This window comes from Prionailurus bengalensis, chromosome B3 (assembly GCF_016509475.1).
Source record: "Prionailurus bengalensis isolate Pbe53 chromosome B3, Fcat_Pben_1.1_paternal_pri, whole genome shotgun sequence".
NCBI lineage: Eukaryota > Metazoa > Chordata > Mammalia > Carnivora > Felidae > Prionailurus > Prionailurus bengalensis.
The window spans coordinates 87,208,043-87,222,539 of record NC_057355.1 but is presented as its reverse complement, the minus strand read 5'-3'; the positions used below and the strand labels follow the sequence as shown (position 1 = coordinate 87,222,539).

Genomic DNA, 14,497 nt, shown 5'->3' with positions numbered 1-14,497 from the left:
GGGCTCGGCGGGCGGGGGCGCAGGGGGCGCGCAGTGGCAGCGCCGCTGGGCGGGAGGCGCGGCGGCTGGACTGGCGGGCGGTCGCCTCGCAGGTGCACCTCGGGCTTTGTAGGTGCGAGCGTCTTTGTGCGGCGGACAAATGGGGAGAGGACGAGGAGGTGGGCACTCGAGCGACGTAAGATCCACATCAGCTCAACTGCACTCGTCTCGCAGAGGCCACCCGCTCACTTCCCGCGGAGGCGCTCCCGGGCGCCGCGCTCCGCGGCCGCCGCCTGCCCCCGCCCGCCGCGCCGCCTCCGCCGCGCACGCCGCGCCCCGCAGCGCCTGGCTTCCTCCTTGCTAGGGTGGCGTTGGGCTGGCGCGGGCGTTCGGGTGACTGCAGCTGCTCGGCTCTCCGCCCCCCGCCCTGCGCCGCGCGGCTGCCCCGTCGCTTCGCACAGGGCTGGATGGTTGCATCGGGCAGGGTGGCTCCAGGATGTTAGGGACTGTGAAGATGGAAGGGCATGAGAGCAGCGACTGGAACAGCTACTACGCGGACACACAGGAGGTGAGAGGCGGGCGGCAGGCGGGACGCTCCCGAAGCCGGTGCGGGGGGACGCCCGGCAGGGTGGGCGGCTGGCGGGCTGTGGGCGCCTTCTCCGTGCCATCGCTGTCTGCCCACCCCCCGATGTGATCCCGACCAGGCCTTGGTCGGGCCTTGGAGCCGGATCCGCTGCCCCGCGAGGGAGGCTGGACCTCGGCGCTTGGAGCGGGCCAGAAGGTTTTAGGAAACTGTGGGCTTTTAAAGCACCCTGTCTGGAAAGCACTTGCCTCTTTGCGGAGAGCGAGAGCCGGAACCAGGCCCGGGGTGCCACGGGTTGGCGGGCGGGCGCCGGCACGAGTTGGAGGTAACTTTAGGAAAGACAGAGCTTGTCTGCAGGGCGACCTCTTCCTCCCATGGTTGAATTCGAAGATGTCTTCAGATGAAAGCGCGCCGCCGTTAAGTTGAGCGTCTTAATAATGAAACGATTCCGAAATTTTATGAAACTTCTTTAAAAGCCCTGTTTGGGGAGAAGTGTGCTCATTCTACCGTAGAACCGCTGGGTGGCGCTGGTGCGAACTGACTTTTCCTCCAGCACGGCGAACCGGGAACCTGTTTCTCTTCATTGTCCCCTTGGTGGCACGTTCATGTGGTTTATTTTACAATGTGCACAAAGGGATTGTGAGGAAAACCAGGTACAGGCAGGACCACCATCTACTAGAAGTATTTCCCTGGAAACAGCTGGCGATTAACCCCCAAAAGTTCACCATTGTTAAAAACATTTAATGATATTGCCTTGGAATAATCTTGGGGAGAAGAAAAGAAAAAAAAAAAAACGAAAGTAAAAAATACTTTAAGACATGGACAGAAAAATGTAGAATCAGGAAATATTTTTATGGTAATTGTTTTATTTAGATTTGTGTATTTTTATATTTACAAACTTAGCTTGAGTTTATTTGTATACCATAGCAGAGTGTTAAATCTGTACAGATTTTATGTTTTCAAATGGAATTGTATTTGCTGATGAAAAAATTTATATTATTTTTATTAAATTATCAGAAGTTTTTATGTTTCTGACTGTATACTGTTAACATATATAGTGCATTCCCAAATTGCTGTTGATAAGGGTTTTCTCCTACTGTTGGCTTAAAAATGAGCTCAGAATTCTTCCTCGGGTTTAATTCAATGCAGTCATCTTGACCCACTAGTCAATGAAGTCCCCTATGGAAAGAGCTTCCTTATAGGTTAAAGCTGAGAATTGGGAAATAGAATAGCATTAAGAGAAAGTAAGTCGACTTTGATTTAGAAATTTAAAGTGAGATTTTAAAGCCAGTCTTTGAAATGATCCGCAGCAACATAACAGTATGTGAAACAAAATAGATTATACCAACAAACTGTGTCACCAAAATGTTTAAATGTTATGGGGCTGAAAATAGATAACGAAATTGATGCAAGTTTTTGAATGTCTTAAAGAGATGTACATGTGAAGTCATGCTAAAGTTAAGTGTAGTGCATTGATATTATTAATCACCCCTCCCAGCCCCTTCTCTTCTTGTAGATCTATTTTTAATTTTTCTCCAAACTTATTTAACTTGAGTTTCTTTCCCTTTTAATATTACAGTTGCTACAAGTAGATGGGAAACATTACTCGTAAATATTATAACAAAGTCACCATTTGGGGGAAAAAAAATGCTAAGGGTGTATAAAGCCAGTTGTTGAGAAATGGATGGGTCATACGGCCATGAATAATTAGTCCTATCAGGGAGAGTTTAATTAACAGCCACCCCGTACAACAGAGTGCTCCGCGGTCAGCTCAGGCTTAGGCAAGATAGGCACAGAGCTGGTGTTTCTGTTGCACACCCCCAGGCTGCACCGCCTTTTTTCTCTAGTTTGGTTAAAACTCCTTTTAACCAAAAGGGCTTCGCTGAGGCCGGCCTGGGGTGGAGACTGGGATACCAACTGGCGTGGATGGGGTAGGCGCTGGAGGGACCCCAGAAGCCGGCCCCTGGGCCTGGCATGTAAGGCGATTACACATCTTCCTGGGGACATATTTTCTGTGAGCGCTTCTCTTTCATGCCTGCCGCGATAGGATTTTTCCCCTGCCGCGCAAGACATTTTTTTGCTCTTTCTAGGGAGGGCGCCTGACGGTTTGCCCCGGGTGGGGGGTCCTATGCTTTGCAGAAATGCTCTCTGCAAATCTCCGGGTTTGCCCCGGGAGGATCCGCCGCCCGCGCCCACCACTAACCCCGCCCTTTGGGGCCTCTTCACTTGCTATCTCTGCTCCAGGCCTACTCCTCGGTCCCCGTCAGCAACATGAACTCGGGCCTGGGCTCTATGAACTCCATGAACACCTACATGACCATGAACACCATGACCACCAGCGGCAACATGACCCCAGCTTCGTTCAACATGTCCTACGCAAACCCGGGCCTGGGCGCCGGTCTGAGTCCGGGCGCGGTGGCTGGCATGCCAGGAGGCTCCGCGGGCGCCATGAACAGCATGACGGCTGCGGGCGTGACGGCCATGGGGACAACGCTGAGCCCCGGCGGCATGGGCGCCATGGGCGCGCAGCCCGCGGCCTCCATGAACGGCCTGAGCCCCTACGCCGCTGCCATGAACCCGTGCATGAGCCCCATGGCGTACGCGCCGTCCAACCTGGGCCGCAGCCGAGCGAGTGGCGGCGGCGACGCCAAGACTTTCAAGCGCAGCTACCCGCACGCCAAGCCGCCCTACTCGTACATCTCGCTCATCACCATGGCCATCCAGCAGGCGCCCAGCAAGATGCTCACGCTAAGCGAGATCTACCAGTGGATCATGGACCTCTTCCCTTATTACCGGCAGAACCAGCAACGTTGGCAGAACTCCATCCGGCACTCGCTGTCCTTCAACGACTGCTTCGTCAAAGTGGCGCGATCCCCGGACAAGCCAGGCAAAGGCTCCTACTGGACGCTGCACCCGGACTCCGGCAACATGTTTGAGAACGGTTGTTACTTGCGCCGACAGAAGCGCTTCAAGTGTGAGAAGCAGCCAGGGGCCGGGGGCGGAAGCGGGAGCGGAGGCGGCGGCGGCGGCAGCGGCGGCGGCGGCGCCAAGGGCGGCCCGGAGAGCCGCAAGGACCCCTCGAGCGCCGCCAACCCCAGTGCCAATTCTCCCCTTCATCGGGGCGTGCACGGTAAGGCGGGCCAGCTAGAGGGCGCGCCGGCCCCCGGGCCGGCTGCCAGCCCCCAGACTCTGGACCACAACGGGGCGACAGCGACAGGGGGCGCCTCGGAGTTGAAGACTCCAGCCTCCTCGGCGGCGCCCCCGATCAGCTCTGGGCCAGGGGCACTGGTTTCTGTGCCTCCCTCCCACCCGGCGCATGGCCTGGCACCCCACGAGTCCCAGCTGCACCTGAAAGGGGACCCCCACTACTCCTTCAACCACCCCTTTTCCATCAACAACCTCATGTCCTCCTCGGAGCAGCAGCACAAGCTGGACTTCAAGGCGTACGAGCAGGCACTACAGTACTCGCCCTATGGCGCTGCGTTGCCCGCCAGCCTGCCGCTCGGCAGCGCCTCGGTGGCCACCAGGAGCCCCATCGAGCCCTCAGCCCTGGAGCCAGCGTACTACCAAGGTGTGTATTCCAGACCCGTCCTAAACACTTCCTAGCTCCCTGGGACTGGGGGTTTGTCTGGCATGGCCATGCTGGTAGCAAGAGAGAGAGACACACAGAGAGAAAATCAACAGCAAACCAAACCACACATATCGAGCCGACAACAGCATAATAAAATCCCAACTATTTTTATTTCATTTTTTTGTGTGTGTGTGCACAATCTTTTCCCCAGTGCAAAGGACTGTTACTTTGTTATTGTATTCAAAATGCCTTGTGTATATTATTACAAAGAAAACCCATCCCAAACCAACAAAAAAAATTTTTCCTGCCAAGTTTAACGATCCACAAATGTATATATAAAATCTTCCTATTTCCTTATTCCTGTCCCTTCCCTCTTTCCCCTCCAGACACATTCCAGTCTGTGCAGGGTTTATTTAAAAAAAAAAAAGAAGAAGAAGAAGAAAGATGGTCAAACTTGTAAAATATTTGTTTGTGCTTCCCCCCCCTTCCACCACCTGACCTCTCCACAAGTTTACAGGTCTATGGCAATACTCTTAACCATAAGAACTGAAAGAGTGAAGAAACAAGTAGACACTAGGGACTATTAAAAGTATTTGAAGGACAATACTGCTGTTATGCAGCAAAACATAAACTGATTATAAACATCAGAGCCATTTGTTATTCAGCTTACATTTCTGATACATTCAGATATGGAATACGTATATATTATGTACGAACTTATTTATGCACATGCTCAGATATGTAGACATCCTCCATATATTTGCATAACATATAGAAGTAATACGTAGGTGTTATACATGCTACATTTTCAAGAGTTGCCTGACCAAGAAGTTACAAAGACATCCCTCTCCCTTGTCCTCTCTACCCACATATAGCCCTGGGAATCAATTCCTCAAGAATTGCAATCCTCAATAACTCTGCTCCTTGCTTTGCAGAGTGCCATTGTCATGTCATTCTGAGGTCACAGAACATGTATAAAATTAGCTTCTCTGTATCTATACCATTTAAATAATATTTTTTTCCAGGAAAAAGGGAATATTACAATGTTGGAGGAGAGATAAGATATAGGGAGTGGTATTTCAAAATTTGGTCCAAGATCCCAAAATCCAATTGATTGTGGCCATTTTAATTATTGCCATCATGTGCTTGTTTCATTCAGTGTTAATGCACTTTTCACAGCTGGACATGGTGTTAGTATAGCCAGACGGGTTTCATTCTTCTTCTTTGCTTTCTCAATGTTAATTTATTGCATGGTTTATTCCTTTTTTTTTTCTTTATAGTTGAAATTACTTTAAATGATGGTTAAAATTACAAATTAAAAATGTTAATTTTATCAATGTGATTGTAATTAAAATATTTTGATTTAAATAACAAAAATGATAAATTTTAAGCCGTGGAATATGTTCTTGATCATTTGCAGTTAAGGACTTTAAATAAATCAAATGTTAACAAAAAAAAGTATTTCTGTTATTTTCCTTAATTAAGTCCAAAATAGGAATTCTGATTATGATATTTTGCAAAGTCCGGCACTGAATATAAATGGCAAAAAGGAAAATGATCTAAAACAAAATTGTTTTGTTTATGTTTATTACATGAACTTGAGGCTAGTAAAAAGCAGTTACAGTAATGTAATAAAAGTGGGTAGATAAATTGATGTGATATCCCAAGAATTGAGATTTTTAAGATTGTTTATTCCCAGTAATGTTTACTTCAGTTTTTGAGATGAGCTTAAGCCTTCTATGTTTCCTTTGAGCCTGTCCACAATGAAATCAAATTCATTAATATACGGTGCCCCCTTCCTCAATGTAGAATTTTCCCTTATCTGAGAAGTATTCTAGGAGAATAAAATATCATATGTGGCTGATAAAATTAAGTTGTCCACAACAAAGAATCCTGAACTCTCTCTCTCTCTTTTTTTTTTTTTTCCATTAAAAGAGAAACAAAACTCAACCATCATGGTTGCTTTGGAGGGGGTGAAGGGGAGGCAAGTTAATTCACTCCTGCAGGGGAAGCTTTGTGCCATCAGGACATTTCAGGGTAGCTGCTATTTTGTATTTTGTGAAGATACTTCTAAAAATACGGTTTCTAAAAATATCATTCCTGAGAACTTAAAGCTGATTTGTTTGCCTTCTAAGAAGCTTTTAAATGCAACTTCACACCCCTACAGTTGCTTGAGATCACAAAATCATTAATCTCCTTTGATAGTAGGCTCACTTTCCAGTCCACCTATTTCTTTGTAAGTCTTGTTCGGATTGACATCAACAATAACAACACCAGCCCAAGCAGAGGCTAGCCTGCCTGAGCCCCTGTGTATGAACTCCATCCTCGCCAAGGCTTGAACTTGGACAGCCTTTACTTTGATCGCCCCACTCCACACTGCGGACAAGATAAAAAGAGCTGTGTGAGTCCCTTAATTATCGCGTAATTGCCTCCCCAGATGAGAGAGGGGGTGGCGTGTAGCACTTGAGAAAAATCCAGAAATCCAAGCCCTCCCCCCCCACACACACACACTTCAGCTAATGAAAGGAGGAGAGAGAAATAACTGGTTTGAATAATTTCAAAACCTAATTTAGAGGCCTCTCGGGAGGACATTAAAGTCCCAAAGAGAGGAAAAAGCTTTCAATCTCAATAGTTACTTATATTTATATAGCAGGTAAACAAAAGTTTGTAAATTCGAATTCCAAATGTGATATGAGGGCGTGAGTTTGGGCCTAGGAATTTTACCAGCCGCACTGAATCTAAATCGTCTACCCCTCGGTGATGTTCCCTTCCTCTCTTTAACAAATTAGCAATATCAATGTTTTGCTTCACCCTCTGGGCTTAAGTCGGCCTTAGCTCTCTGTTACTTGGCAAAGACTTTTTCTAGGCTTGCGGGGGGCGAAGCGCCGTTGGCTGACCACAGAGGCTACCTTGGAAATCTGCCTGAGAAGCCTGCACGGTGGATCTCGGGGAGCTGGTCTCGTGGGGTTCTCAGGCGATTTTCCGCCACCTCTGGGCAGTAAACCGCCCCCTCCCCCCTCCCCGGGCACCTTGCGCGCGCTCTGCAACGTCTGGCCGAGGGGATCTGCGCCCCGCGCGTTAGGTTGTGCGCCGTTTGGGGCAAAGGCAGCCGGTTGCCGGGGAAGGGGGACAGAGCAGGCCCGCAAGCATCTCGGGGTGACAAGTGCAGTTAGTTCTTCATTGTTTGGGCATTTTCCCCTCCTAGCGAATAAATCTTCTGTTGAGCCCGAGACCTAAAAGTCAACAAAGAAGGCCAGGCGTCGCTTTACCGCTACTGTGGCCCAACGCCCGCGTTGCCGCGGCTGCTCCCGCTGCGTAATCCCTTCCTCGGAAACCCGGACACACAAACGCCGGAACGCCCGGGGCTGGGGCGCCGCGCCCCAGGGCCAGGAGGAAAACATCTGTGGTTCCGAGGGAGTGCCAGGACCCTCCTCGAGCGCGGCACCTTCTCGTGACCCCCGCCCGCCCCCCTTTTCGTCGTCGAGTTTCTGTATTTCTTCACCTCGGACACTCCCGTAGATGAGGGCCGGAAAGGGGATGCTGACCGCTCAGCCGCGGGCCACCGGGCTCGCTTTATTTAGGAATTTCCCTCGTGGTGGGGGAGGGGTCTCCGGATGGGGCGGGAGGGAGTGAGAAGAAAAAAAACCCAAAAAACAAAACCCTTCCTACAGACCCTAGAGCAAAGCTGCCGAGGCCCTCCGATGCTGTGACGACGCCACCACTGAGCACTTTTGGAAGAAAACAAAACTGTTTTGGGAGTGAGTGGAGTCCAGGGGAAGAGAACTTTACATGTAACTTTCACCTGGTTCCGGGACTGACGCATTTTTTAAATTGATATAAAGAGAAAAAGACAACTAAACACAGATAGGGAAGAAGAAAAGCTCACCAGAAACTACACAACTTAGAAGTGTTCCCAAGTAGAAGGCAGCTCGGTCTGTTTCTACATGATGGCTATTACAGTGTGTACGTCACAAATAAAATGTAATTTCCATTGTCCCTTCTTGAACTCTTCATAGCAGAATAAGCTGGTGAGAATTATTAAGGGAGGAGGGATTAAACAAACAATCCTATTAAAGTTCTTAACTTCTGTTTTCATTTTCTGAAGCCTAGAATACTCAACTGATTTCACTGAAAGCATACAAAAAAACATTGTTTTTCTCAGGAGTCTAACAGATTTGAATGATCTACAGCATAAAAGAGTTCCTGGAGTGATAAAATGTAAAAATTTTGTTTTGGCTCTTTGAAAAATTGATCTGAGTTCCACAAAAATGCTTATTCAGTTTCTTTGCAAAAACTTCTGCGATCAATTCAAATTCCTTTCAATGCAGACCAAAGTAGGAGACCTGTAGCCCAAATTAATTAACCTTTCCTTAAGATCAATTGGTTTTCTGTTGATTTAGCAGTAATAATGTAGAACATTTAGCTATAATGTATTTTAATGTGATACTTCAATATGTCAAGAGGAAATACTCATTGAAAAGATAAAATTGCTTAAATTATTTAATAGATGTTTAATAAATTTGTAGAAATATTTTATTTTCAAAAATTAAATCTTAATCGCTTATTTGAATTGTAGTAAAATGTGTTTTGCAACTAAATGGAGTTAAGATAATGTCTAATTAGTTCGAGATAATTATGTGCAAAAAGTTGACTATTTGTAAACTACCTTGGACAAAATAGGTCAATAAATTATGCAGAAATTTAGAAATAAGATTTTCTCAAATACAAGGAATCATTAACATCAATAGAAACTCATGAGAGTAAGAGTGTAATAAAATGAAACAAGTTGGAAGATTCTACAACCTTTTCATCTAGAAATAGAATCTATTTGGGGAGATATAAGGTGTGTTGTTTTTTACAGCAGCCATTTCTGCAAGTTTTATTTTCTACCACTGATCCTATTTGGTGTATCCAAATAACATTTAACAGATTAAATGTTCTGGTTTTTTTTCTTCCAAATAGTTACATTTAAGGCCATAATGGTTTCATTGGTGTCTCTCTTTTAGCTCCCAGTCTAGCTGGGTTCACTGAACTTTGGACCCTGCAGACTGCAACCCTCACCACCCTCAACTCCAGCCATCATTCTGGCAAGCAATATGGAGTTGGAGAATACCCATGCATTTCAATTTTAACGTGTACAATGCATACATTTTCTTACTATAAACATTTTTTAAAAACCTGACAAGAGGGAAATCCTCACTTGCTACCTTTCTCTAACTTCTTCATTTCTCCAATTATGTCAGCTATGACTACAGAGCAAAAAAAGCAGAGCTCATGGTAAGCACAAGCTCTCCTCTGTAGCCTGAGAAAGTGAGAAGCCACCTTCTTTCTAGATGCCACTTCTATATGTTCTACTCAATGTAAAGTATAAAAGCAGAATATTCTCCCTCAAAATCTGGGAAGGAAAAGGCTTAAATGAAATAGGTGCTTGGGGACCTCCGAATCCAGGTGGGATGCTGGTCAAGGCCCATCAAGATCAAGTTCAGAGCGGCCAGTACTAAGGCAGGCCTGACTCCCAGTTCTAAGTGTGAGGTTTCCCTTGGTTGACTTTATATTTCTCTCCTCAAGATTACATCACGGTCTTTTTCTTAAAAAATCCCTGAAACCCAGAAAAACAACCTGGAAATACCCCCCAAAGGACTACTTCGAAATAGGGAACAATGCATTCAACCAGAAATCTCTTTAGTTTCTTTCCTCTCTCCCATGAAATTTTAGTTACTCCTTTGCTTGTCTAATCATGTCCTAGGTCAGTTGTTGTTGTTTTTTCCCTTTCTTTCACACCAAAGAGCTGGTATTTTAAAACACAACCAATATAATGAGAACTGTAAGGGGTTTCGTGGTGGTTTGTTTCGTTTATATATTTAACTTTAAGGACCCATTATGCACGAGGGAGGTAGGAGGCTCCCATTTAGTGCTACACTCTTAGAGAGCTGGTTTTCTTTGCGCGATCCAGTTGGCCGATGCATTTTTGGAACGTTCCCCTAGCTCTGGGTCCCACCTGGGAGCCTTGCGCTTCTTCACTCCCATAGCCCAGCCACAACCGCCTAACCCAACGTCTGCTTAGCCGTAGCGCCAACTCCCGCCGCGTCTTTCACCGCTTTTGCCTGGGTGGAGGCCGATTCATCAGCTCAAACTGCAACGAGCCGTGTTGCGGCGCAGGGCAACGTCCAGGTTTCCTCACCTCTCCCCGGAGTCGCACTGCCTTCTGCCGACACGCGCTTCCTTTGTGTTATGCCTGGCTAATATATTAATGGGGCGGATAACCCGGATCCTTTGTGGGGGGTAGCGGGGGAGGGGTGGAGACCGGGAAGGGAAAGGAACAGCTCCAGTCGCTGACCCTTGGGCCGGAGTTCAGAGGAGGGAGGGTTGGCGGAGGGGGGCGCGGGATGCGAATGGAGGTGAGGAAAGTTCACGTTAAGGGCACTGAAAGTAAACTTAATTAACTTCGTGCAACAAGTTTTTGGAAAAGGTGGTCTGGTGCTAATGTCCTGTGCTGGGTTCAGAATTGCGAGGCGGGACGCCGCGCACGCTGGAGAAACCGCCCGGCTGGCTGAGCGGGCCGCGCGCCTGCTGCTGGGTGTCCGCCTGCCCTCCCGTGGTCCCCTCACCCCCGCCGGGAGCCCGGTCGCGCTGCGCGGTGCCGAGTCACAGGCGCAGAATCTTAACGGCGTGCGGCACGGCTGGCCCCCTCGGAGGGGAACGCCTTCGCAGACTCATCGAGCTCTAGCTAAGCCGGATACCTTAGTTGCTCGGTTCTGATGGTTGAAAACCAGGCTCGCTGCGCTCCCGAGACCCTTGCCGTCCCCACCCTCACCTACAAAGGGCTGGCCTCCCGGTCAGAGGTCTTCACTGATCACCCATAGATGATGGGACCCCCCCCCCCCCGCGTCACGCCACGAAGTGGGCGCGAGAAACGGAGACCTTGCGGCCCCGGGGGGACGCGGCTTCTGGGTGCGGGCCTTGTCCCTGCCTCCCAGGCTGCTGGCGCGGTGGGGGCCCCCTCCCCGCCAGGCCTGCCGCCCCGCCCGCCAGACGGTGCCCGGGCGCCCCGAGACATATGCTGCCCGCAGGCCGCGCGGCCCGACGTGGTGCTCATTGCCGAGGCGGTTCTCAGCCCATCAAAAGCCCAGGCTTTCTTCAGCCGTATGGGCCGCGAGGTGAACAACAATGGCCGGGCCCCTTCACTTCAAAAGCGGCGATCAGGGGAAAGGCTCCCCCACAGAATTTTTTTTTTTTTTTTCTCCTCCACAGCCTTTCATTCCTAGTTAAAAAAAAAAAAAAAAAAGGCATCAGCAACTCCAGGGCCCGGGCGAGCCTAATGCCCTTTGATGGGGATTGAATTCATTATCTCCAATAACACAATTGTGCTTGGCCAACGAAAAGAGCAAAGCAGGGCTCTATCCAGCCCGAGGGGCCCGGCCGGGCGGGGCGGGCGGGCGAAGCGCGCTCCTGGGACCAGCTCCGAGGCGCGGACTCCGCCGGCCCGGCCCGGGCTCGGGCTGCCCCAGGGCGCGGGCCCGCCCCGAGGCTGCAGGACAGGCGGCGCCGCCTGAGGAGACTACGCCGGGAGGGGGCGGGGCGGCACTCTCATTTGATTTATTTTTCGTGTCTCCCTTTGCAGTCATTCCCCGAGGGCCGCCTCGAGGGCTGGGTGTTTATTCTCCTTCCTCCGCGACTCCGGTTGCAGAGCCGTCCCTGGCGCCCGAGGCGTGCGGGCCTGAAAGGCCGCCAGGCGCCCCCGGCCGAGCGCAAAGGGCTCCCGGCATCCCGGCCGCGCCGCCCAGTCCCGGTGCCCGTGGTTCGGAGCCAGCTTTACTTTCAACCTAGCACCGATAAACGGGGATTTCAATCGCCCCTGCTCTGGAGTCATTTTCTGCTGATGCTCTCCACACCCGCTTTCACGCCAGCCACCCGCACTGATCGCACAACGGCGCCTCGGCGGTCTTGGCCGAGGCCGGGGCACCGCGTCCCGCATCCGGGCGCAGGGTCCCGGTGCCGGGGGTGCTGCACCACCCCATTTGCTTCCGGCTGCGTGGACACTGCGCCCGGGACCGCGACTTGGACGTCAGCGCCTCCTCCCGGGTTCCACTGGCATGCTTGCCCTTTCAGACACCTCTAGCCTCTGCTTCTCTGCTATCCTGAGTGAACGGAGGTGAAAACAGACTAAAACAGGCAGTATCACGTGCCTTGACCCAGGGTGTGTGTGTGTGTGTGTGTGTGTGTGTGAGACAGAGCAGTGAGAGGCAGAGACAGCCGGAAATTCCCTAAGAATCATGATCCAAGAAGACCTCCATAGTTTAGTGTCTAAAATACGAGTTTCAGTCATCATTACTGGGTATTCTTCCTACACAATCCTATTTGCCCCCCTCACCATTACTGAGGAAGGTATGTATTGCAGTTTTATGTCAGTCAGATAAAGAATAATAAAACTTAAAATGGTTTGGGTTTTTTGTTTTGCAACAACACTTATGGAACGTTGGTAGGAACCATGGATTAGGATTAGTAGTTCCTTGCCAATTTGTCATGAGTATGCCAATCTTCAAGTGATGGATTCCTCGCCTTTCTCTTCAGGGAATTAGACACACACACACACACACACACACACCCTACAGTATACATGTGCTGGCTCTAATATATAGAGTGTACACATACAATTAAATACCTTGGCATCTACAAAACTGTCCCCAAAGCATGAAATCAATAAAGTGATCTGCTGATTTGGGTAAAGCAAGAAAAGCATTTCAGATTAATATTTTCAGCTAGGTATTATTCTCATCAGGAGATACAGGAATTTATTTATTTAATTAATTATTTCCCTTCATCATTTATTTATTTGTAACATTTACAAATTTAGCCCTAGAACTCTGACCACTCCAATTTTTAGGTCTAGGCACTTGGAGTAAGGAGAGGAGAGAAAAAATCCAGTATGATAGGTAAGATTAAAAGGAAGGCTTCAGTTCTTTCTTCCTTCCTTTTTTACCTTTTCTTTTTGTCTTATAGAACAGCATCCTGAATATAACTTATGTTAAAACATATATTTGCTTTTGTGAAATCTTTTTCATTTACATCAAAAAGGGTGTAAAACATTTACCTTGCAGATATTCTGAGAAGTCCATGGGCAGTGCTATTCTTTAGATATTAAACTCCCAATACTTATCTCAAGTTATCAAAGAATAAGTGACTTCTCTTCTGGACCCTTACCCCAGCTTTTGTTAATCTATTAAAGAATAGGTTTGAATTTTGGTGACCAGTATATTTCCAGCATGGTGTTACTTTAGTCACCTTAAAAAGATCTCTTTTGTAACATCAATGGGAGGCTTAATCTTTGTCCTTAATTGTGACACGTTATTCCACATGTGATAGATTGTTGTGCGTCCTTCACATGTTTCAAAATATTGTGGAACTAAAGGCATTTACACAGGGTAAAGATGGCAGTGGTTTAGATCTTACAGATTAACAACTTGAATAAGACTTTAACATAATATGTATGGCCAGAATAAGTTCTATCTAGATAGAGGTATCTGGGAATTAACTTTTATGATATTTTGAGTACTTCAGAGTAACTACATTGCAGACCCAGTCTAAGGACTATTCTCTGAATAAAAGTTTTAATTCTGACATATATCCACCAGACCCCAGAAGCCACAGGGCAGTCCTGTGGTTTATCACATAAACAATTTGTCTGGTGCCAGAGCACACATGAAGGATTATGTGACTTCAAGTAAGCAGGGCACCATAGGATGGATGAATTACTAAACACAATATACCATGATTTTCATGTGGATGTCTTTGGCTCTGAAACAAAATTAGGAGGGAAGGAAATGTAAAACATTTCAGTAGAAATGATAATTCTGTATTATCTAAAGTGCAAACCCTAAGTACACTTAGTCTTGAGATACACTGAATCATGGGGCCATAGAATATGGTGATGGAAAAGACTTATTTATTGTGTTTTCTAGTCCACTCACCTGCAAGATTATTCCCCTCAGAGTTATTCCAGGCCAGGTCCAGAATAGATTTAAATGTCAAGAATTGAAGAACTCCCATTTTTTTATCAGTGTAATGGAGAAGCACTATACCCATTGCAAAACATTTTGCCAGTGGAATATTTTCTCTGATATTTAGGTAAAATGGACTTATATTTTAAGTATACCTCTTTGAGGATACATTTTTATTAGCTCTAAAACCTGTTTCAGATACCTGAATGCCTGCCTCTATGTATTTAGCTGATCTATACACCTTTACTTCCTTTAATTCTCACCTAAGATTGATCCAAATAAAGTGCCCCAGCTGGGAAAACACCTTTAGGATGTACAAACCTTTGATTTTTTACTCTTAATACTGAGAAGGGGATAATAAAGTTA

At 47.8% G+C, this 14,497-nt stretch overlaps 1 protein-coding gene and 1 long non-coding RNA gene across 2 annotated transcripts; one reads left to right on the top strand and one right to left on the bottom strand.

Annotated features, from left to right (window-relative positions):
* The first annotated feature begins 300 nt into the window (after nucleotides 1–300).
* FOXA1 (forkhead box A1) lies at nucleotides 301–4,422 on the top strand. Its single transcript, XM_043556025.1, has 2 exons — nucleotides 301–547; nucleotides 2,807–4,422. The coding sequence occupies exons 1-2, from the start codon at nucleotides 476–478 to the stop codon at nucleotides 4,166–4,168; spliced, it is 1,434 nt and encodes a 477-aa protein (XP_043411960.1). The 5' UTR covers nucleotides 301–475; the 3' UTR covers nucleotides 4,169–4,422.
* A 1,465-nt stretch (nucleotides 4,423–5,887) lies between these two features.
* LOC122469022 lies at nucleotides 5,888–8,262 on the bottom strand. The gene is made up of 2 exons (XR_006293373.1): nucleotides 8,020–8,262; nucleotides 5,888–7,366 (listed from the first exon to the last, which is right to left on the bottom strand). It is a non-coding gene; the product is annotated as an uncharacterized LOC122469022 (long non-coding RNA).
* Between the last annotated feature and the right edge of the window lie 6,235 nt (nucleotides 8,263–14,497).

Bases quoted from the DNA above. Each gene is read 5' to 3' on its own strand.
- FOXA1 (XM_043556025.1), top strand. From the start codon at position 476: ATGTTAGGGACTGTGAAGATGGAAGGGCATGAGAGCAGCGACTGGAAC. The intron at 548-2,806 runs GTGAGAGGCGGG...TCTCTGCTCCAG, and splicing joins ACTACGCGGACACACAGGAG to GCCTACTCCTCGGTCCCCGT.